Source organism: Heterodontus francisci, chromosome 37 (assembly GCF_036365525.1).
Source record: "Heterodontus francisci isolate sHetFra1 chromosome 37, sHetFra1.hap1, whole genome shotgun sequence".
Classification (NCBI taxonomy): domain Eukaryota; kingdom Metazoa; phylum Chordata; class Chondrichthyes; order Heterodontiformes; family Heterodontidae; genus Heterodontus; species Heterodontus francisci.
This window is the reverse complement of record NC_090407.1, coordinates 14285522-14310849: the sequence shown is the minus strand read 5'-3', so window position 1 is coordinate 14310849 and position 25328 is coordinate 14285522. Positions and strand designations below refer to the sequence as shown.

Genomic DNA, 25328 nt, shown 5'->3' with positions numbered 1-25328 from the left:
GTGGCTTGCTGTTGGGCGAGGGCAGGCTAGGCTTTGGCCTGCAGACAGTCTCTGTGTAGGGTCACATATGATGGCTGGCCATTGAGGCAAGGTTCCCATGGTGACCATAAAGTTGTGACCTAACAAGAATAAACAACTTGTATCCTGAAGGTGCACAAGAAGCGCTAATAGGTACTATAAAGCCTTGGACCGACATTTGTGTATTCTCTTGTCTCTGCAGTGATGAATCCGTGTACAGATAAGAATGGCGGCTGTATGCACAAGTGCCACAACAACCATGGAGTTGCCAGGTGTGAGTGTCACCCAGGATATAGATTGGCCAATGACGCCAAAGGATGCGAAGGTAAAAGTCCTATTATCACTTTCACATACATTTACAGTGTGCTCGATCAGGGTTTGCATGGCAACCCGCACTACAGATAAACACTAAGGTCACAATAGAACAAGAGTGGGAGGTAACAATCTGCACTAGGCCCCTCCTGTACAGTGCAACCTGGACATTTGCCCTGTCCTAACAAACTGAATGCACTCAAATAACGTAACAAGTGATTTGGGAAAGAGTGTCATCCTACAGCAAATCCTGGGAATTCTTACACTTTACTGAACGCACCAAAATTTGTTGCTTGTGCTTTATAGTTTTGCACAGGAAGTCCTGTTGGAAGTGAAAATTCTGAGTGGAAACACATCATCTGTCTTAGGGCATGAAGCAGTGCCTCCCACACCCACAGTCTCCACCACCCAGAGAGCAAGGGCAGCAGGTTCATGTGAACATTCTCATCTCCAAGTTCCCCTCCGCACCATCCTGATTTGGACATATATCGCCATCCCTTCATCATCGCTGTGTCAAAATCCTGGAATTCCCCACCTAACAGCATTGTGAGAGTACCTTCACCACACGGACTGCAGTGGTTCAAGAAGGCAGCTCACCACCATATTCTCAAGGGTAACTAAAGCTGGGCAACAGATTGGAACAAAATTGTGGAAATCCACACGGTTTAAAGGATGCATTTTTCCAAAATGTGAATTTATTGGTGTCCCCAAGTTTTTGAACCCTTGCCAACGTGAACAACTAGCCTGGATCAATCTCCTTGAAAACGTCTAGTAGGTTTCCCGTAACTTGGATCTATGGAACCCGAGGGGCAATATTCCAAGTGCGCGTTACCAGCTCGGAGCCATGTTCTCCTCCTGCACATTTTTTTTTATTCGTTCATGGGATGTGGGTGTCGCTTTTGCCCATTCCTAATTGCCCTTGAGAAGGTGGTAGTGAGCGGCATTCTTGAACCGCTGCAGTCCATGTGGTGTAAGTACACCCACAGTGCTGTTAGGAAGGGAATTTCAGGATTTTGACCAAGCGACAGTGAAGGAACGGTGATATATTTCCAAGGAAATCACAGATATACTCATGAATTTTGGGTGTGCAGTAGAGCACATTCATATTATCATCCTCTCCAGTTGCCCCGTGCTGCACTAACTGAACAGTACAAATATCCTTCCAGTGCTATGGTGACCAGTATTACAATAACTTGCATTTATATAGCACTTTTAACAGTAAAAACATCCCAAGGTGGTTCACAGGTGTGTTATCAAAGAAAATTTGACCCCAAACCACATAAGGTGATATTCGGACAGGTGACCAAATGCTTGTTCAAAAAGGCAAGTTTTAAGTAGCATCTTAAAGGAGAACAGAGAGGTAGAAAATTGCAAAGTCGCCAATGGTGGAGTGGAAGAGACTGAGAATATGCAAGAGTCCAGAATTGGAGGAGCACAGAGATCTCGGAAGGCTGTGGATTTGAAAGAGGTTACAGAGATAGGAAAGGGCAAGGCCATGAGGCATTTGAACATAAGGATGAGAATTTTAAAATCAAGGCATTGCCGGAACAAGAACCAATGTAGGTCAGTGAGCACAGGGTTGATTGGTGAGCCATTGCTATTACTGTATACTGCTGGGCCTGTGATTGGTGTCTCTCTCTCTCTCTCCCCCTAGACGTTGATGAGTGTGTGCTAGGATTAGCAGATTGCTCGCACGGATGCCTTAACACTCGTGGATCCTTTTCCTGTGTCTGTAATGCAGGCTATGAGCTGGGTGCCGATGGGAAGCAGTGCTATCGTAAGTTAACCTGTTGAGTCCTGTGTACTGGTGCAGGGCAGGCAGCAGTTAGGAAAATATAGGGATATAAGGTCATCACACCAAGCCTACTAACAGGTTCCTAACATTGACTGTGGGCAACACAAACTCGAGGAACAGCAACTCATCTTTCAATTAGACACTTTACAGCCTTCTGGACTCAACATAGAGTTCAACAATTTCAGACCATAATCTCTGCCCCAATTTTGTTTCCTTTTCTTTGCATGTTTCTGTCTTAATTTTGTTTTTCATTTCTTTTTGCTTTCGGATGGCAGCTGTTCATTATTCTGCCATTCATCTCCTCTGGACACATCTTTTGTTTCTTTACTTGTCCCGTTACCAGTTCCTTTGGCTCTACCCCACCAACTCTTTTGTCATTTAATTTCTCCCATCTCCCGCCCTATCACAGACCTTCCTTTCTGTTCTTTTTCCACCCTCCCCCATTTGACCTACTTAAACCATATTACATTTCTAGCTTTTCCCAATTCTGATGAACGATCATCAACCTGAAACACAAACGCTGTTTCTCTTTCCATGGATGCTGCCTGACCTGCTCAGTATTTCCAGCATTTTCTGTTTTTATCAGATTTACAGCATCTGCAGTATTTTGCTTTTGTGTTGACGATGGGTTCCTGAGTAGAATTCACTATAAGGCAATAAATGCCATCATGCAAAGCCCCTGTGATGCCTTACAGAAGCACTGCATGTACAGGAGGACAGAAATGGCACAATGTTAACAGTAACAATTTCCCTGTATACACAAGGAGGCATTGTAAGTTGGTATTCTATAAATGGAGGCTAGAACCTCATTTCTTATTTAACAGTCACTGAGGGATGATGCAGAGCACAGTAAAAGCAGCTGTGAGAACTTCTAAAGGTACAATAAATATTTTTTATTGAGAACTAGGTAGTCTAGCTTGTGCTGTTTCATCTGCAGAGGCTAGGATTGGAATCCAGCCATGCCAATGGGTTTAAAATCTCCTTTATTTGTAGGCTGTAGTGGACCCGTGTGAAATAAGTCCGAGACAATATAGAGGAAAGTTTACCTTGAGTCTAACCCATGCTGTGCCTGACCTTGGAGTCTATTATGTGATAGTATAGTGGGAGCTTTACTCTGTATCTAACCTGTGCTATATCTACTCTGGGAGTTTGATGGAATATGTGTAGAGGGAGCTTTACACTGTATCTAACCTGTGCTGCTCCTGCTGCGGGAGTGTTTGAGGGAGATTTGAAATTACCAAAAAAATGTCTGCACAAAACCTGCAGGATAATTCCCTGTATTCGGCATGGTATTGATATGGTCATTTATCTCATTTACTGTTGTTGGGACCTTGCTGTGTGCAAACTGACTGTTGGTGTTTGTACATTCCAACAGTGACGACACTTCAAAAGTACTTTATTGACTAAAGCACTTTGGTACATCCTGCTTCTATCTCCAGGAGTTGTTTCTGAAACGTTTATAAGGTTTTATATCCCTCGGCCTGTAATATGCTGAAAGGCTGGAAGTTGACTCAGCATTTGGAGGGTTTTCAGCAGAGTACTGTGTGCTGGAGGTGTCTGGCCCACTGCTGCTACTGGCAATGCTTTAATGAAAGAAACAAAGACAGACATATTCATTTACCATCTTTCACCATCTCAGGACATCCCAGAGTGTTTCAAAGGCAATAAAGTACTTTTTGAAAGATTATTACTGTTGTAATGTAGGGAAACACGGCAGCCAATTTGTGCACAGGATGAGCCTGCAAACAGCAATGACATAATGACCTTATAATCAGTTTCAATTATGCTAATTGAGGGATAAATATTGGCCAGGACACCATGGAGAAACCCTGTTCTTCTGTAAATACTGTATTGCTTTCATACGATGCTCATTCAGACAACATTGGCAAATCCAGCAAGGTTATCCTTGGTGTTGCTATGGGAGCCACCAGAATAGAAATGGCACAAAAGAGTGCTAAAGGAGTAGTGAAAGTATCTGAATGCTTCATTTACAGGGATTGAGATGGAGATCGTCAACAGTTGTGAATCAAACAATGGAGGATGTTCCCATCACTGTCGCCACACAATCAGCGGTCCACTGTGCAGCTGTAATCAAGGTTTTCACCTGGATGCTGATCAGAAGACATGTGTAGGTAAGGCTGAACAAAGGTGATTTTTCTTCAGTTGCTGGTGGGCCATGTTCATATACAACAGTACTTAGAGGTTTAACTAACATATAACGATTCAGTTAAATATAAAATAGCACACAACCTACAGTCTGTTGAAAATAATTGATTCTTTGAAATTGAGGTGTCATCATAAACTCTTGAGTGGGTTATCACTGTTACCGCAAGTCCAACACTAGAGTTAGAAACTCCTCTATCACTCTGGGACCTGGATTTAGAATTCACTTCTGACTGATGGGATGACAGTCTTCTCTCCCTCTGTGACAGTCCTACATGAAACTATTTTGGACAATTTCAATGCAATTACTAGTGATCATCGGTGCACAGCATCAATCTGCTCATAATTTGGGAAACACTTTGGCACTTAAGTGACACTTGCCTTCAGAGGCACTACAGGATGGTTGATGTGGGAAATGTTGCATTGGTGCAATAAGGGACGCTGTCCTGAAGTTGAGGTTAAGATGTATTCTTGGGAGATACATCTTTTGCATCAAGCCTCCTCCATGCCAGATGTTTGGATGGTTGATACCGAATGGACATAAAATAGAATCATGTCCTGTTGCCTGTCGCTGTCCACAAATGAACAGTTCAAACTCATGGACAAATCACATTCCCTTTTTATGAACTCGATTACTGCTCACTAGCACTGGCTATTCTGTGTTAGCCATTGAAAGTAGAAATGATAATTTTAATAAACTGTTAGAAGTTTCACTCCTGGGGCTTCCCTGATATCGCACTTGGTAAGTAGACAGGCCAGTGCAGTACTGAACCACACAGAGCAAGAAGGGCCAAGTGTAGATGCTGAGTTCGCTAACCGTGCCAGGAGATCATTCTGTGTCCTACAGATTGTCTATCACTGGGCTGTGGAGGGAAGCATTAGCTGGAATGGTCGCTCTTTTTAAAATGTCATTCTAAGGGTGTGGACATTGCTGGCATTTGTTGCCCATCCCAAGTTGCCCTGAGATAGGTGGTGGGCTTTTTTCAACTGAGTGGCTTGCAAGGGCACTTTAGTGGACAGTTGAGTCACATTGTGTAGGACTGGAGTCACATATCGGGCAGACTGGGTGAGGACAGCAATTTTCCTTCCCTAAATTAGTGAACCAGTTTTACTGATACTAGATTTTATTTCCAGTTATTTTTTAAACTGAATTTACTTTCTCAGATTGCCACAATAGGATTTGAACTCACATTCTTTGGACTATAAATCCCAACTTGTGGATTGCTACTCCAGCAATACAACCACTACACTACCGTGCCATACTCTTGATCACTGTCCAATGGGGACATTGGCTGAGGAGATGATTCGGCTCAGATGTGATGCACACAGTCAGTAGTTGACTGACAGTTATTGCCAAGATTCACATGTGAAATGCAGCCACAGGGATGAAGCACTGGACTCTAGTTGGCATCTACAAGACTCCCCACCCCAGTGAGGGCCAGGAATCACGGCTGGTAAAAGCTTGGGCGTGGAGAGATTAACCCTTTCTCCTCAAAACCACAAAATCTTGTTTAATGATTAGAATTCAGTGATAGGAAGAGTTAAGTTGGCTGTGCGCTGGTTTTTGTGCTTTATTTGCCCAGTGATTAATAACCTCGTTTGCAGTTTATTGTTGCGTTCACTGTTATTAGACTGGCAGTTCCCAGAGGGGAATGTTGAGAATGTGATCAGGTTACAGGTTCGTGCTCTGCCTGAATCTGCAAACCAGCGTCTCAACATGTCTACATGTGTGTTTCTGATCACTTCCAGCACTCTACAACACAAATATTTGTGGCATTATGCAGAGTACTGTATAAAACAAACTGAGGTTCAGTAGATTTGGGCCAATAAAACACAGCTTTAGGAGAAGGAAAGTCTGGTTCATTAAAAAAGTGGTATTGACCCCCAGTGTTTCATGATTCTTCGGTAGGGGAATTTAATGCTTGCCCCCAAATGTATCCCATTCCATTTTTTTTACCTGATTTAATTTCTCCTGTCATTGTAACTATATTGGAACCAAAGCCTGATGTAACAATACTAATGCTTATACCTGTACCTGTATCAATACCAAGTGTGAATGATCTCAAGTGATGCCCAATTTGTAATCCTCATTGATATGCAGCTCTGTAATTCCCTTGCATGCTTCATCTGCAGTTTGCAGTATGCCTGATATGCGTGGAGAATTATTTAACCCTATTGGTCTCAAGTCCTCAATGAACTGGTTTTGCAGAAGTTCCAAGTCCAGTTTTCCAGGTAAATGTTCAGGGTGTGAAATGTCTAGAGGATCAATGAGCTGAAAGTCAGTGGGGATTGGAAGCTTGGTGCCAACTAACTCCATTCCCAGTCAGAACACCATGGCAGGAGATTGCTCACGTTCACTCCCACTCTGCCAATGTTACTTTGTGTAAATTATGTTCTGCTGCACTCCTCATGGGAGTAACATTACAGAGCAGGGGCAACTCTGAGGAATTTCTCAGCCCGGGTAGTTATTGTCTCCAATGTAGCATTTAGCTGTCACTTTTTACTTGGCTGTCTATCCCGGCTGGTATTAATGGTACCAATGAGTCAGCGAGTAAATGCAATGAACTGCTTTTAAATACATTCCAAGTGACTACACTCCAACAAAAGTACTTCATTGGCAGTGAAGTGTTTTGGGATGTCCTGTGATCATGAAAGGTGCTATATAAATGCATGCTTTTTCTTTAAGTTGTTTAAGTTATGCAACATTACCTGAGCAAAAGCATCAGTTTAAAAGCATGTTTTGATTGAGATTGAGATGTCACCAAACCCTGAGCAGATATACCACAGGATCAACAGTGTCAAGCCTCAGAATTTGTTAGGGTTGGCTGCTGAATGTGGATGGAGGGATGAAAAGTACAACACAGATCTGGGAAGGAGGGGGTTGGGAGTCTGGTTTGATGAAGCATTGAGATATGACAGGGCTGAACCAAATGAAGACGTGGGGCGATTGGAGGCATCAGTTAAACATAAATACAAACAACTCTGACTAGATAATTCTGGGATGGAGGTATGAATTATTCTGAGCATATGCATTATGGATCACATTTAAATCTACGTTCAGGGTGCTAATACTAATAACCAACAATGCCAAGTGCAGAGTGATCTAGTTTACGCATTTGAGCTGATCAGAGCTTGTCTTGCCCTCACACAGATGTGGACGAATGTGACGTCGGTGCTGGCTGCTGTCAAGAGGACTGTTTCAATACTCCTGGAGGATATGAGTGTGGCTGCCATGCAGGGTATCGGCTCAGTCTGGATGGCTGTACATGTGATGGTAAGAGTTGACAGTTGAGTTCATATACTGATATATGTCCTGGAATCTGACTGAATTCAAACTCAACTCAGTGTTTCTTGCCAACTCCAACAAGAAAATGATTGTCTTTTGATATCTTTACTGTCCAGTCTCTCTTGCTCAAGCTTTCTTGTCGATCAATAGCAGTATTATCATGCTCTTAGTTTCCTTCCTCCTTCTACTAAACATGTGAAAAAGGAGAGGAAAAGCCTGACCCATCCTTATACGATGCAGCAGGCGTGTGTCATCAACTCCTCTCCATCCACATCTACCACACAATCTCCAGAGATCGAGATAAAAGAATCAGAGGGAAAAACATTAGGGCAATTTATATTGCGATATTTCTTAAAACTCAAATGATGAAAACTTCAGATGGCCATGGTGACCAGTGTCACTATCCCCTGAACCCACATACCTTCTATAACTTGAGATGTCTTCCAATTACAGGAACTCATCCAGATCCATTCCGAGCACTTACAGTGATTCCACACTCTTTGTAACCTCCAAGTACTCCATCTTACACACTCTGCCTCCAACTTGCATCTTCACTATGTGGAAATCAAGACTCATTACACCATTTCCAACTCTTAACTTATTCTCTCACAGTTCCTCATTGACGTCCTTTTGCCTCAACGGTCTGCACTAACCTCTAATGATTAATTTCCCACCCAAATTGGCTTGGGTCCTTCCTCATCTGAGGTTAAATCAATTTGCAACATCTGTCAGATATAGTCTTATTAGCCAGTGGAAAGCCCCTGAGATGAATGTCAGCTTGGCTCACCTGACTGCCGTCTTTGAGGTTGGGAAGGTTGGAGATGCAATCTCTACACGATGTTGGTTGGTCACTGCAGTAGAGAGGGAGTGCAGCATTGTTGAATGTGCCATTTTTCAGATGAGATGATAAACTTAGGCTTCACTTGCCTGTTGAGGTGTATGTAAAAGCTCCCATGGTGTTATTTGAAAAATAGCAGGGAGCTCTCCCACTGTCCTGGCCAACGTTCCTCTCTTAATCAACACCACCAAAGCAGATTATCTGATCATTCATTCACTTGCTGTTTGTGAGACTTTACAATGCATAAACTCTTTGCAAAGAGTTGCCTAAGTAATAACTATAAGCAGTGACAACTCTGACTACACGTCAGAAGTGATCTATTGGTTATAACTTGCTTTGGGATCATAAGGCACTATATCATTGTAAGTTTTTTTCTCAGTACAAGTTGAGCTGTAATTGGGTGAAAACCTTATTGCTAATTTTGATGATAAAGTTGATGGCTGTATCTTTTTTTTCACTTGTGTAGACTTTAGGTTTGCCAGTGCTTTATATTTGCCTGTACCTTATATTTGCATCTGCTTTATTCTTGTCTGTGCTTTAGGCTTGTCTGTACTTTAAATTTGCTGGGACTTTATACTTGCCTGTTCTTTAGGTTTGCCTGTATGTTATATTCCCTATGTTTTAGGTTTGCCTGTGCTTTACGTTTTCTGGGACTTTACATTTGCCTGTTCTTTAGGTTTACCTGTACTTTATATTCCCTGTGCTATAGGTCTGCCTGTGCTGAGTGTTGGCCTGTGTTATATACATGCCTGTGCTTTAGGTGTTTCTGTGCTTTAGGTTTGCCTGTGCTTTAAGTTTGCCTGTACTGTAGGTTTGCTTCCCTGTGTTTGAGGTTTGCCTCTGCTACCGTTTTGCCTGTGCTTTATACTTGCCTGCGCTTTAGGTGTTTCTGTGCTTTAGGTTTGTCTGTAATTTAGGTTTGCCTGTACTTTATGTTTGCTTTTTCTTTTTACTTCCTTGTTTTTTAGGTTTGCCTCTGCTATAGTTTTGCCTGTGCTTTAGGTGTTTCTGTGCTTTATATGTGCCTGTGCTTTAGGGTTGTCAGTACTTTAGGTCTGCCTGTTCTTCAGGCTTGCCTGAAGTGCGTTTAGGATTATATTTCAGGACAGAATGAATTAAACCCAAATTGCTACTCTATCTAACCGAGCTGGCAAACTAGGACTATGCTTACTGTTAAGATCCACTTCCTGTGACTATTAAACTGTTGATGTTGGACTGGGATCAGTGGTTGTGAAGCAACAAAGCAAAACAAAAATAGAATATTTCAGTTTAAAAAATAATAACAATTAGTCTTGTGAGCATTTGAGAAATTGTTAATGTGAAGGAGACAGCAGTTTCCATCTGCTGCCCCTGCACCAAAATCAGTTCCAAAGGAGGGACTTTGGGAGGTTAGGGACTTTCCTTGTTCTTGGACTCAGTAATTGGAAATTCTGCACTAAATTTACTTTGAAATGATGCATATTCTTTTCCAAGTCCCAGGGAAATGTGAAAGCTTCTTATGTTTTGATTTTAGGTGGTTTTGAGTCAAGCTCTAATTTATTTCATGTAAGATTATTTTCCTTTTAACCCTTTAAAGGTTTTGGTAATAATTTTAGAATTTGGTGTTTTTCTTCTGTGCAGTCTCCATGACAGATTCTTCCTTATTTAACTAAGACAGGGAGTTGCGTTTTTTTTTGTGGGGGGTGGCGGTGAATATCCCAATTGGTTCTTGCTTACATGGGATCTCATGCTTAACTATAGTGGGTATGGCCATATTAACCTCTGTGAAACAGTGTTCCTAGATTAAATGAATTGGGTTGTCAGCATTTCACGGGAACACTGGTTGTCAAGCTTTCTGTGTGGGTCCACCACCACCACTCAAAAAGTGGTGATTAATTATGTGAAATTTGGATTTTAAAGCCTGGAGATTTTAGGGAAGAGGAAAGATTAATATATCCACATGAACATTCGACATAATTCAGGCAATTTAGCGATGAATAAGTTATGTCAATATTAATGCAGCAATTCCTTTCTTACCTCTGTGAAAATAGCTTTGAGATTGGTAGAGTGATGAATGGAGGCCTTTCTCACATCTACACAGACATCTCTTTGCATTTGCTTTCCAGATGTTGATGAATGCACCGCAGAAAATGACATCTGTGAACACACCTGCCAGAACACAGCTGGATCTTTCCAGTGCTTCTGTGACATCGGATACAAGCTGGAGGAGGATCGGAAGAGCTGCTCGCGTATGTTTCTGTCTTGCGTTGATGGTTACACTGATAGGGTTTCACATTTGCAGAACTGCTGACCTTTCATTTTACAAAGAGAGGTCACCTTGAAATGTATTGGTTGGGGGGAGGGGTTGTCCTTGAAAGTATTTGTAAATGCAGATGAAGTGGGGATATATTCTGATTCTTCAGTAAATCAGTGACTTCGATCCAAGCCCAGAATGGCCATGTGAAGGTCCTAAATGGATGTTAAACTATTGTTGCAAAATTTCGAACAACAGCTTAAATTTATACAGCAGCTTTAACATAGTGAAATATTTCAAGGTGCTTCACAGGAGTATTATCAGACAAAACTTGGCACCAAGCCACATAAAGAGATATTGGGCTGAATCTTCCTGGCCCTGTGATGGGAGGCTTGGAGGGGGGGTGGGGGAAGCTGGGTGCCGGGAAAATAGGGGGTACTGCGTCAGGACGGCTCGCTGATGCATTCCCGCCACCGGGGATCTTTCCCAGAGTGGTCTGGGAATAGGATTGGCAGCCCACTCCACCTTGGGTGAGGTGAAGAGCTGGGTTGATTCTTTGAAGTCAAAGCACGAAAGCTGCTCTGCAGGAATCTAATAGAGCAGGGTCAACAAAACTAAGATAATCTCAGTCATGTGTGGTCAGCTGGCTCAATAGTCTATTGTCAGGGAAAGTTATCTAAGCTGCATCCACAAATATCTGTTATTGGGAAAAGTATAGGCTTGCAATAGTAAACTGTGGTTTGGCATTTTATTTATAATGGTAACTGTACCAACCTAAGTATTGGCTTGGCTCAGTGGTTGCACTCTCACCTCTGAGTCAGGCGTTATGGGTTCAAACCCCACTCCAGAGACTATGAGCACATAATCTAGGCTGACACTCTCATTGCAATACTGAGGGAGTGCTACACTGTAGAGCATGGCTACCTGACCCGGACCTGACGACATGGGTCGGATCTCTCTTCCGGGTCCGGCGGTTGGGCTGGGTCAGACACAGTGCTGCCTTTTGGTCAGGGAGAGAAAAGCTTCAAAATTTGAACAGTCAGGACGTTAAGGCGGGAAACGTGCATCCTCTGCACTAGTCTGCAGTGAGCGATTCCATCCAAGGTAGAGTACAACCTCCTTGATAAAATCAACTTCATTCCAGTAGTCGTGTCGGGTCGGGTCGGGCGTGGGAAAAAAATCAAAGGACTCAGGCTTGGGTTGGGTTTCGATTGTATACCCGAGCAGGTCTTTACTACACTGTCATTGGGGCTGTCTTTTGGATGAGATGTTAAAACCCCCACTGCCCTCTGAGGCGGACAAGAAAGATCCTGTGATTATATTTAAAGAAGAACAAGGGATTTTTCCATGTCTTGGTCAATGTTTATCTCTGAACCAAAAGAGGTTAACTGCTCATTCCTCTGGAGCTGTTTGTGGGCTCTTGCTATGCACAAATTGGCCACTGCGTTTTTTTACATAACAACAGACTAACTTTCAAGAAGTAATTCATTGGCACTTTGGGGCACTCTGGGGATAGGAAAAGCACGATGTAAATGCAAATTTTTTCTTTCTTACCATTTCCTTCAAACCCAGTTCAAGCCCTTACATACCATGCCCTGCTCAGAGACATTACTGGTGAGCAGAGCTCACATTTCATTCAGATCGGTTTGCTAAGCAAACTCTTCCTCAGTGTAACTTTTATTAAACAAGAACACAACATATTATTTCCATATGTAATCCCTGTGGGAGGTTTCTCTTCCTTATTACCCGTGGTTCTATTAACCTCGCTGTCCTCATCGGTTTTTAGCCCTGTACCTCTGTTGTATTGGGTATTATTTTTTACCTCTCTCTCTCGATCTCCGTTGTTTTTGGCCAGAGATCTTGACCGCAGAGCGCAAGGCTGTCGCCAGCATAGCTTCGCCTGTTTCACTTTTAACTCTCTGTTCTGTCGTTTCAGACCCTGCCTAATATTAATGAAATCAGGCGTTATTTGTTTGACTGAAGTGGCCCATCTCAACTTCAGGCAAAACCTTTGCCAAAGCAAAGCTGTCGAATAAGCAGTATGCACGGAAATAATACTCGGCCCAGCTGCTGCTCTTGTCAACCCCGCAGCAGTTTGTTGCAATTAGACATTTTGCACAACTCCAAGAGCGTAGGAAGCTGAAGTCTATTATGATTCAAATATGTAAGGCATGCCTTTAAGGACAATGGAAAGAGAATAAATGTTTAACCAGCAATTGGATAACAACAACGCAGTTCCTGTGGATTGTGCGGCAAATTATTTGAAGATGTGTTTGTCGTTCTGGAGAGTCTGTCTCTGGTTATACTTTGTGGACTCTCCAACACACAAAATTGACCAAAAATAACCACTGTTCACATACTCCACATTAACTTTTATTTGCCAGGGATTAACACTGGGAGCCGGCCAAAACTCTTATGGCACAGAAGCAGAATTTAAAAAACAATACTTGAGTCATTGTCATATAGAATGAGACCCATTTAAAATCAGCCGTGATTAGGTTAAATTGTTTGCCGTGTAAGATGGGAATGGCAGTCTTAGACTATTTCAGCCTCTTGCAGTGGTGGTACACAATGGTTGCATACCTTCATGTTCATTGATAATGGGCCTGGATTTTCCCACGGGCTTCAGGACCCTAAGGGGGTCTCAAGTCCGCACTTGCCAGCAGCGAGACCAGCGGCGTAACTTTCCAGGAGGCGGCCTCCTAATTAGCTGTCTCCACGCTTGCTGTTCCTTTGAGGACAGCAGGGGAGTTGCCCATGCTGCAGGCCTAATCCGAGGGCTGACAGCTCTGGAGCCTCAGCAGCCCCACCAGGAAAGGTGGGCACTGCTGAGGCAGATCGGGGACTGTGAGGGCACCTCAACATGGAAGCGCTCTCACCGGCCAACAAGGAAGGGCTACACCGAATACTTCCAAAGCCAGTAGGGATATCAGGATGGAGGGGAAGCCCCTCCACAGGATCGAACGCAGCCATGATTGTGGCTGTTCATCCACATGTCCCTGTCATTGGGGCATGGAGCCTCTGGCTCCAATAGCCTCCTGGCCTGCCGCAGGGAGACCACTTCAAATGAGCTGGCAGTCTCCGCATGCTGCGGGGGGCTGTTTTACTCGTGAGAAAGTTCTGGCAACGCTGCAAAATTACCCCTGATTGAGACCTTAACCGCCCTAATTGGCTGCCCGCCCACGTGGAGTTGGCAGCTAATCCTGTTACAAACCCAACCCTGGGAAAGTTCTCCGGCAGCAGGAATGAGTCGGGCGTCATCCTGACATGGCTGCCTCCTATTTTCATGGCTCTTCCGCCTCTAATCTTGTTTCCATAGGGCTGGGAAAATCCAGCCGTTGGTGTCAGTGGAGGTGCTTCATTTGCTTAGAAATATCACGTCTTAATCTGGCCTGGGTGCTGATTTTGACGGGTGGCGCAGTCATCCTTGATCACCATCTCCCAAGTAATTGAGGACTGTGCACATCTATCTCATGATCTCTTCTCACTCCAGTCGGCCCCAGAGGCTTAGCTGCCGAAAGCTCTGATCTTGGCCAATGCCTTCGGGGGGACATCTCCTATAATTTTTAGGATGCTTCTGTTCCTTTATGGTCACTGCCTGGATCTTCTGGCCATCAGCATTCTCAACCTTTGCACTGGTAGACTTCCTCTTGGCCATGTATATGTAGTGAGCCCCAACTTAGAAAAACGGGTTGGAGCTAGGGCAGAAAGGAGTCAGGCTGCGCCAGAACTCTGCCCAAAAGAGGGGAATCACTCTCCTAAAGTTCTTTCAAGTGGGGTGAAAAGGGACCCTGATGAACAGAACTCTAATAATATGTTTGACATAATCACAGACTTTATAACTCAGAAGAGGCGAGATGAACAGGCAGCTTAGATTCACTGCTTTATATAGCGGGTGATGAATATTTGGAAGAGGGTAGGAGAATAGTGGTGACACATTCGAGAGAGAACTCTTTCAATGTTTGATATCGAAAGTGATTCAGAGTTATGTGAGTAGTGTGTAGGATTTTTTGAACTTTGGGACTGAGATTGACTGCATTGATCCTTGCCATGCGTAAAGTATTCATTATTTTTGCATATATCTTCTAATATTATTTCCATATTTTACCCATGAGAGTCTTTTTTCTTTTAGTGAAAGTTCTTCACGGAAGAGATGCAGCAGTGGAGTTGAGATACTTGGAAAACTGTTGTTTTCTGGCAAAACGGAGTTGAAATATTCAGGGTTCAATCAAAATGAAATTCAAGGCAGCTAAAGATTAGATTTTATGCCATCTGAGGAGGGGCAGGGTGAGTGATTGACAAGATGTCACTGAAATGCATCTCTTTCATTTGTATAGTTTGATTCTTTCTTCTTTTCCAGCCCTGGATGACCCAGTGGAGGCGCTGAACGGCCGCCCTGGTTTTGGAAGATTCATTCCTGAGGTGACCTTCGACCATGGAGAAGAACTGACTCAATTGTTTGATGATGAGAATGAAGATGGTGGGGAAGGAGAAGCACGAGGGGAATTCACCCTGTCACAAAGCTTTGGTGAGACCATCATCTGTGCGACAAATTCTTTGTAACCTTTTCTCTCAACTCCAAGTTCTATAAGGGGTTACGGGGGTGGGGGGTGGGGAGGGTGTCACTGTTTTTTACTGAAGCAGTAATTCTTGAAGGATCTACTTAAGTACCATCACCTGCTCAGGGGCTCGAGTGTGTGATATTATTGTGAAGATTGTGTCACTATGTATACTCCATTCTGTATGTATGTGTAAAAATCATAAACTATGAACTCACTACTGTTTTGATGGCCAACATCTAAGTTTGTCAATTCACAAATTTCATAGTGTAGGTGTTCCACCCAAATACACATGGTGATATGGGCTTGAAGTCTTTGATTATCATAAGTGTGCAGGTCTTCAGCCTTGATGCACTTAGGATAGGATTTAGCACAATTGTAGGTTTGTGACTGAGCTTCTGAGCATTGCGAGTGTGTTTGTTGGTCTGGACATATGGATGTTGGGTATAAGTATCCGCAACTGGATCAGTGAGCTCCTCACAAGGAACACAGTGCCACTGTTGGCACAAATACATATCCTATTGATTATCAGAATGAAAGAAATGACTGATTTTCAGACTTGACATGGCTTAGGGTTCAGAATTTAAGGACGGGAAAGGAGAGCTAGTTTGGCTTTTGAATAACTTTGAAGGGGTTGGGGGATTCAGTTCGAAGAGTAGGAAATGCTTGGGGGTTATTTACAGCTGAGAGAGATGGTAACGGAGTGATTATGGAGGGATATGGAGATAGAATTGGAATGGGATTAGAGAGATTGGTAGTTATTAATGAAGTGGCTCTGGAGGGGTTGAGAGATGGTAATTGAGTGGTTTTAGAAGGGTAGGCAGATGGTTTTTAATGGGTAGTGGTACAGGATTTGATTTGGAGGGATAGGGAGATGGTCAAGCAATGGTTTTGTAAGGACAGGGAGATGATTCTGGAGTAGTTCTGAAGTAATTGGAAGATGTTCATGGTTTTGGTGGGGTAGATAGATGTTCATGAAGAGGTTTTGGAGTGATCAGTAATTTGGATATGGCAGGCTACTGGAATTCTGTATTGGCTATGGAGGGATACTGCAATATCATAATATCCTGCTGGGATTCTATATTGGATCTGCTTGTGTAACTGTCTGGATATTGTTTGCAGTGTGCTGGGACGGTACCTTTGGGCATGACTGCAGCTTGATCTGTGAGGATTGTAGGAATGGTGGCATTTGCAACGAGGCTCGAGATGGATGTGTTTGCCCAGAGGGCTGGACTGGGATCTTGTGTAACCAGAGTAAGTAAACCTCAAACTCTCAAGTGTGGTGTGACCTTTGTATTAAAGTGTGTTTTAGAGCCATGTGCAAATCTTGTCAGTTCATGAACATGAGAGCCACATAAGAACATGAGAAATAGGAGCAGGAGTAGGCCATTTGGCCCCTCAAGCCTGCTCCAACATTTAATAAGATCATGGATGATCTGATTGTGGCCTTAACTACACTTTCCTGCCTGCCCCCCATAACCTTTGACTCCCTTGTAGATCAAAAATCTAACTCAGCCTTGAATATATTCAATGACCCAGCCTCCACTGCCCTCTGGGGAAGAGAATTCCAAAGAATAATTACCCTCTGAGAGAAGAAATTCTCCTCATCTCCATTTTAAAAGGGAGACCCTTTTTTGAAACTATGTCCCCAAGTTCTAGATTCCCCCATGAGTGGAAACATCCTCTCAGTATCTACCCTGTCAAGCCCTCTCAGAATCTCATATGTTTTGATAAGATTACCTTTCATTCTTCTATTCTCTGATATGTATAGGCCAAACCTGCTTAATGTTTCCTCATTAGACAGCCCCTTCATCCCAGGAATCAACCTAGTGAATCTTCTCTGAAATAAAAACAAAGTGCTGGAAATACTCAGCAGGTCTGGCAGCATCTGTGGAGAGAGAAACAGAGTTAACGTTTCAGGTCTGTGACCTTTCATCAGACCTCGCAAAATTTAGAAATGTAATAGGTTTTTCAGCAAGTAAAAGGGGGGAGGGGAGAAGAAGAACAAAAGGGAAGGTGTGTGATAGGATGGAGGACAGGAGAGATTAACAAGAGAGATGTCATGGAATAAAAGGAGTGTTAATAGCTTTAGTGAAAGATTAATCTATGAGTCCCGAAAGAGTGTTAATGGCAGAATAACGAACAGCTCTGTCTGAAAGGAAAAACATGAAAAACAGCTTTAAGACAGGCACATCGTTAAAATATAAAATAAAATAAATACATAAAATATTTTTTTAAATGGCAGTCATGCTGTGAAATTGTTGAGCGCAATGTTGAGTCCAGAAGGCTGTAGAGTACCTAATCGGAAGATTAGATGCTGTTCCTCAAGCTTACGTTGAGCTTCATTGGAACACTGTAGCAGGCCAAGGACAAAAATGTGGGCATGAGAACAGGCTGGTGTATTAAAAAGACAAGGGACTGGAAACTTGGGGTCATGCCTTCTTGGAACTGCTTCCAATGCAAGTATATCCCTCCTTAAATAAGGAAACCAAAACTGTATGCAGTGCTCTAAGGTGCAGTCTCACCAATGCCCTGTACAGTTGTAGCAAGACTTCCCTACTTTTATATTCCATCCCTCTTGCAATAAATGCCAACATTCCATTTGCCTTCCTAATTACTTGACTTTTTGTGAATCGTGGACAAAGGCGTCCAGATCGCTCTGTACCGCTGCATTCCATGTAAATAATATTCTGCTGTTCTATTCTTCCTGTCAAAGTGGACAACCTCATATTTTTCCACATTATACTCCATCTGCCAAGTTTTTTCCCACTCACCTAAGGTATCTATATCTCTTTGCAGACACATTGTGTCCTCCTCACAACTTGCTTTCCTGCCTATCTTTGTATCATCTGCAAATTTGGCTACAATACACTTGGTCCCTTCATGCAAGTCATTAATATAGATTGTAAATAGTGGAGGCCTCAGCACTGCTCCCTGTGGCACTCCACTAGTTACAATTTGCCAACCTGAAAATGCCCCATTTATCCCGACTCTCAGTTGCCTGTAAGTTAGCCAATCCTCTATCCATGGTTATATATTACCCCCAACACTGTGAGTTCTTATCTTGTGTAGTAACCTTTTACGTGGCACCTTATCGAATACCTGTTGGAAATCCAAATACACACCATCTATTGGTTGCCCTTTATCCATCCTGCTTGTTACATCCTCGAAGAATAATAAATTTGTCAAATACAGCGTCCCTTACACAAAACCATGTTGACTCTGCCTTATTGTATTATGATTTTCTAAGTGTTCTGCTACTACTTTCTTAATAATGGATTCTAGCATTTTCCCAATGACTGATGTTAGGCTAATTGGCCCAAAGCTTCCTACTTTCTGTTGCTCCCCCCTCCCTCTTTCTTGCATAGAGGTGTTACGTTTGCAGTTTTCCAATCTGCTGGGACCTTTCCAGAATCTAGTGAATTTTGGAAGATTACAACCAATACATCCACAACTTTGCAGCCACTTCTTTTAAGATCCTATGATGCAGGTCATCAGGTCCAGGGGACTTTACAGCCTTTAGTCCCATTAGTTTTCCTAGTACTTTTTCTCTGGTGATAATTTTTTTTAAAATTCATTCTTGGGATGTAGGCGTTGGTGGCTAGGCCACCATTTATCATCCATCCCTAATTGCCCTTGAGAAGGTGGTGGTGAGCTGCCTTCTTGAACCGCTGCAGTCCATGTGAGGTAGGTACACCCACAGTGCTGTTAGGAAGGGAGTTCCAGGATTTTGACCCAGTGACAGTGAAGGAATGGCAATATTGTTCCAAGTCAGGATGGTGTGCGACTTGGAGGGGAACTTGCAGGTGGTGGTGTTCCCATGCATTTGCTGCCCTTGTCCTTCTAGTTGGTAGAGGTCGCGGGTTTGGAAGGTGCTGTCTAAGGAGCCTTGGTGTGTTGCTGCAGTGCATCTTGTAGATGGTACATAAAAACAAGAAATGCTGGAACCACTCAGCAGGTCTGGCAGCATCTGTGAAAAGAGAAGCAGAGTTAACGTTTCGGGTCAGTGACCCTTCATCGGAACTGACAAATATTAGAAAAGTCACAGGTTATAAGCAAGTGAGGTGGGGGTGGGGCAAGAGATAACAAAGGAGGTCTAGATTGGACCAGGCTACATAGCTGACCAAAAGGTCACGGAGCAAAGGCAAACAATATGTTAATGGTGTGTTGAAAGACAAAGCATTAGCACAGATTAGGTGTTAATACACTGAATTTTGAACAGCAGCAAGTGCAAACCTGAAAAAAACAGTGGGTAAGCAAACTGAACAAACTAAGATGAAATGAAATAAATGCAAAAAAAAAGATTGTAAAGAATGTAAAAAAGAATGTAAAAAAAAAAGGAAGAAAAAATAACTAAAAATGAAAGTAAAATGGGGGGCTGTCATGCTCTGAAATTATTGAACTCAATGTTCAGTCCGGCAAGCTGTAGTGTGCCTAATCGGTAGATGAGATGCTGTTCCTCGAGCTTGCGTTGATGTTCACTGGAACACTGCAGCAATCCCAGGACAGAGATGTGAGCATGAGAGCAGGGGGGAGTGTTGAAATGGCAAGCAACCGGAAGCTCAGGGTCCGTCTTGCGGACAGGGCGGAGATGTTCCGCAAAGCGGTCACGCAGTCTGCGCTTGGTCTCCCCAATGTAGAGGAGACCACACAGTAAGCAGCGAATACAGTATACTACATTGAAAGAAGTACAAGTAAATCGCTGCTTCACCTGAAAGGAGTGTTTGGGGCCTGGGATAGTGAGGAGAGAGGAGGTAAATGGGCAGGTATTACACCTCCTGCGATTGCAGGGGAAGGTGCCATGGGACGGGGACGAGGTGGTGGGGGTAATGGAGGAGTGGACCAGGGTGTCACGGAGGGAACGATCGCAGAGGGAATGCTGACAGCATTCCGAAGGGATCGTTCCCTCCGCGTCACCCTGGTCCACTCCTCCATTACCCCCACCACCTCGTCCCCGTCCCATGGCACCTTCCCCTGCAATCGCAGGAGGTGTAATACCTGCCCATTTACCTCCTCTTTCCTCACTATCCCAGGCCCCAAACACTCCTTTCAGGTGAAGCAGCGATTTACTTGTACTTCTTTCAATGTAGTATACTGTATTCGCTGCTCACAGTGTGGTCTCCTCTACATTGGGGAGACCAAGCGCAGACTGCGTGACCGCTTTGCGGAACATCTCCGCTCAGTCCACAAGCAGGACCCTGAGCTTCCGGTTGCTTGCCATTTCAACACTCCCCCCTGCTCTCATGCTCACATCTCTGTCCTGGGATTGCTGCAGTGTTCCAGTGAACATCAACGCAAGCTCGAGGAACAGCATCTCCTCTACTGATTAGGCACACTACAACCTGCCGGACTGAACATTGAGTTCAATAATTTCAGAGCATGACAGCCCCCATTTTACTTTCATTTTTAGTTATTTTTTCTTCCTTTTTTTTTTACATTCTTTTTTACATTTTTTACAATTTTTTTTTGCATTTATTTCATTTCATCTTAGTTTGTTCAGTTTGCTTACCCACTGTTTTTTTTCAGGTTTGCACTTGCTGCTGTTCAATATTCAGTGTATTTACACCTAATCTGTACTAATGCTTTGTCTTTCAACACACCATTAACATATTGTTTGCCTTTGCTCCGTGACCTTTTGGTCAGCTGTGTGGCCTGGCCCAATCTAGACCTCCTTTGTTATCTCTTGCCCCACCCCCACCTCACTTGCTTATAACCTGTGACTTTTCTAATATTTGTCAGTTCCGATGAAGGGTCACTGACCCGAAATGTTAACTCTGCTTCTCTTTTCACAGATGCTGCCAGACCTGCTGAGTGGTTCCAGCATTTCTTGTTTTTATTTCAGATTTCCAGCATCTGCAGTATTTTGCTTTTATTGTAGATGGTACACACTGCTGCCACTGTGCGTCAGTGGTGGAGGGCGTGAATGTTTGTGGATGGGGTGCCAATCAAGCGGGCTGCTTTGTCCTGGATGGTGTTGAGCTTCTTGAGTGTTGTTGGAGCTGCACCCATCCAGGCAAGTGGAGAGTATTCCATCACACTCCTGACTTGTGCCTTGTAGATAGTGGACAGGCTTTGGGGAGTCAGGAGATGAGTTACTCGCTGCAGAATTCCTTGTCTCTGACCTGCTCTTGTAGCCATGGTATTTATATGGCTACTCCAGTTCAGTTTCTGGTCAGTGGTATCCCCTAGGATGTTGATAGTGGGGGATTCAGTGATGGTAATGCCATTGAATGTCAAGAGGAGATGGTTAGATTCTCTCTTGCTAGAGATGGTCATTGCCTGGCACTTGTGTGGCACGAATGTTACTTGCCATTTATCAGCCCAAGCCTGGATATTGTCCAGGTCTTGCTGCATTTCTACACAGACTGCATTTCTATCTGAGGAGTCGTGAATGGTGCTGAACATTGTGCAATCATCAGCGAACATCCCCACTTCTGACCTAATGATTGAAGAATGGTAATTGATGAAGCAGCTGAAGATGGTTGGGCCTAGGACATTACCATGAGGAACTCCTGCAGTGATGTCCTGGAGCTCAGAAGATTGACCTGCAACAACCAAAACCATCTTCCTTTGTGCTAGGTATGACTCCAACCAGCAGAGAGTTTTCCTCCTGATTCCCATCGACTTCAGTTTTGCCTTGATGCCATACTCGGTCAAATGCTGCCTTGATGTCAAGGGCAGTCACTCTGACCTCACCTCTTGAGTTCAGCTCTTTTGTCCATGTTTGAACCAAGGCTGTAATGAGGTCAGGAGCTGAGTGGCCCTGGCGGAACCCAAACTGAGCATCACTGAGCAGGTTATTGCTAAGCAAGTGCTGCTTGATGGCACTGTTGATGACACCTTCCATCACTTTATTGATGATTGAGAGTAGACTGATGGGGCGGTAATTGGTCGGGTTGGACTTGTCCTGCTTTTTGGGTACAGGACTTATCTGGGCAATTTTCCACATTGCAGGGTAGATGTCGGTGCTGTAGCTGTACTGGAACATCTTGGCTAGGGGCGCGGCAGGTTCTGGAGCTTCAGTACTATTGCTAGAATATTGTCAGGACCGATCGCCTTTGCAATATCCAATGCCTTCAGTCGTTTCTTGATATCATGCGGAGTGAATCGAATTGGCTAAAGTCTGGCATCTGTGATGCTGGGGAATTCAGGAGGAGGCTGAGATGGATCATCAACTTGATTGTTTTAAGTTCCTCCCTCCCTTTTCCCTCTTGATTCTCTGCTATTCTTGGGATGCTTTTTGCGTCTTCTACTGTGAAGACAGATACAAAATTCTGTTCAAAGTCTCTGCTGTTTGCTTGTCTCCCATTATTAATCATTACAAATGAGCCTGCACTGTGGCACTGTTGGAAAAAGCTCATTGGGACAAATTTAGGTTCAAAGTATTCTCGACGATGCTTGGGAGTCTCAGCTTGCTGTGACACATGACAGTTGGAGGTGGGTTCACAATTGGAATTTCCCGCAGGGTGTGTTCCCTTCACGTTGGATGGCTGGAGGAAAGGCACTTTTCCACAGGGAGAACGAAAGTCAACCCCAGCCATTGAGGGAAGGTGGGGATGTGAGAGGGAAAATGGGATTAATGTAGGATTAGTATAAATGGGTGGTTGATGGTCGGCGCGGACTCGGTGGGCCGAAGGGCCTGTTTCGGTGCTGTATCTCTTTATGACTCTGTGACACCCTCTGGATCTCCAGTTGGTCAGATAAGTAGGAACAACAGAGGCCTGGAAATGGTCATACAAAGCCTGTGAGGCTGAACCATAAAAGGAAATGGAAATAAATGTGTTCTAAAAGTGGTTTTCCCCATTCTTGAAGGTACAGACTCTTATTGGGTGCCAGCTCTTCTCTAGTATCCTGCCTATGGTGCGAGCCATGCGTTGGCAGGCTATCGACAGTGTAGTGCATCACAGCCAAAGCCAAGCCAATCCTGTCCTTATTTGACATTCACAAAGGGCACCTTCCAACAAATGTCACTGGATTGTAATTAGGAATGGATCCCTGACTGATTTCCCCCCCCCCTCCCCTTCCCTACTTCATGGGCCCTGAAATTAATTCTAGCACCCCTAACGCTGCCCCAATTGCAATTAGTTAACTCATCACAAACACTAAGATTGGACCTTGGACCTTCCAGATCTGTGAGGCTCAAAACTCACAGTATCATCACGGGATGATCATTCCTTTTTTATATTTCAAAAAACAAATGCATGCATTACTTTGAAGAAGTTAAATTGAGCAGCAGGCGGTTTAAACAGTCAAAGGGAGGAATGCTGTTTACAAGGAACTCAGCAAGCGAGATGTTGGATGTGTGTGAGAATTTACTTCCCCACAGACTTGCGACAGGCACATTCCCTACAGTTAGAATTCCAGAGAAAATCTGCTGCACAGTAGATGCTATTTCACTGATACAATAAACATATTAGCCATTACCATTGGGGTGCGTGAGTCACTCATGGAGACTGGAAATACTGGCCTGCTACTCTTCATAGGAACATAGGAATTGTCAGACATAAAAAGACCAAGGTCCCTCTAGCTCACCTTCTACCATCCTGGTAGTCACATGATACAATAATAATGTTGTTGAATAACTGTGGCTATCATTCTGTATCCATTAGTCCAAAGTCACCTGCTCCTCCCAAGGCTGCTTTGAGGGTTACCAATTCCGGTTGGAGGCATTCTTAGAGGTTCTACCATGTAACATTCTGACCACATGACATCTGACCATTTGGCAGCTGATCACGTGACATTTGATCACATGAACACCGGCATAGACCACCTGGGACGAATGGCCTGTATCTGTGCTATAAAGTTCTATGTAATTCTAACACGTTAGAACACGTTCCATTTACCGTGAAAAGATTGGTTTCCATAACAACATAAGAAACAGGAGCAGAAGTAGGCCATTCGGCCCTTCGAGCCTGCTCTGCCACTCAGTACGATCATAGCTGATCTTCTACCTCAACTCCACCTTCTCTGTCTTGAATATACTCAACAACTGAGCATCCACAGCCCTCTGGGGTAGAGAATTCTAAAGATCCATAACTCTCGAAGTGAAGAAATTTCTCCTTTTCTCATTCTAGACTCTGCAGCCAGGGGAAACACCTTTCCAGCATCTGCCCTCTTAAGCCCTTTAAGAATGTTATATATTTCACTGAGATCACTTCTCATTTTTCTAAATTCTAGAGAATATAGGCCTAGTCTACTCAATCTCTCCTCACAGGACAATGGCTTTATTCTAGAAATCAGTCTAGTGTACCTTAGTTGCACTTCTCCATGGCAAGTACATCTTTCTTCAGGTAAAGAGAGCAAATCTGTACACATTCTCCAGTTGTGGTTTCACCAAGGCCCTATAAAATTGCAGTAAGACTGCTTCACTCGTATGCTGCAATCCCTTTGCAATAAAAGCTAACATACCAGTTGTTTTCCTAATTGCATGCTGTACCTGCAGTGTTAACTTTCTGTGATTAATGTACATTGACACCCAGGTCCTTCTGAATACTAACATTTCCCAGTCTTGCACCATTTAAAATATATTCTGCTTTTCTGTTTTTTCTTCCAAAGTGGATAACCTCACACTTCCCCACATGATATTCCATCTGTCATGTTCGTGCCCACTCACTTAACCTGTTTATATCCCTTTGCAGCCTCTTTGCATCCTCCTCACAGCTTACTTTCCCACCCAACATTGTATCATCAGCAAACTTGGATATATTACACACAGTACGCTCATCCAAGTCATTGACATAAATTGTATATAGCCAAGGCCCGAGCATTGATCCTTGTAGTACCCTGCTATTTACAGTCTGCCATCCCAAAAATGACCTGTTTATTTCTACTGTTGGTTTTCTGCCCATTAATCAATACTCAGTCCATGTTCATACATTACCCCCAGTCGCATGCTCATACGTTACCCCCATTTGCATGAACCCTAATTTTGTGCAATAAACTCTTGTATGGCACCTAATTAAATGCTTTTTGAAAATTCAAAAACACTACATCAACTGGTTCTCCCTATCCACCCTGCTAGTTACAACTTCGAAAAACTCTTAACAGATTGGTCAAACACGCTTTCCCTTTTGTAAATCCATGTTGACTCTGCCTAATTAAATTATGATTCTCTATGTGCTGTG

The 25328-nt window shown here is 43.5% G+C and overlaps 1 protein-coding gene across 3 annotated transcripts in view; it reads left to right on the top strand.

The window, feature by feature from the left end:
* LOC137352076 (multiple epidermal growth factor-like domains protein 6) overlaps positions 1-25328 on the top strand; it is a 392916-nt gene that overhangs the window by 305134 nt on the left and 62454 nt on the right. For all 3 annotated transcript variants that reach the window (XM_068017149.1, XM_068017148.1, XM_068017150.1), the window contains 7 exons: positions 221-343; positions 1985-2107; positions 4120-4257; positions 7440-7562; positions 10518-10640; positions 15006-15173; positions 16327-16458. In XM_068017149.1, coding sequence (XP_067873250.1) covers positions 221-343; positions 1985-2107; positions 4120-4257; positions 7440-7562; positions 10518-10640; positions 15006-15173; positions 16327-16458 — 930 coding nt within the window. The remainder of the gene's footprint in view (positions 1-220; positions 344-1984; positions 2108-4119; positions 4258-7439; positions 7563-10517; positions 10641-15005; positions 15174-16326; positions 16459-25328) is intronic.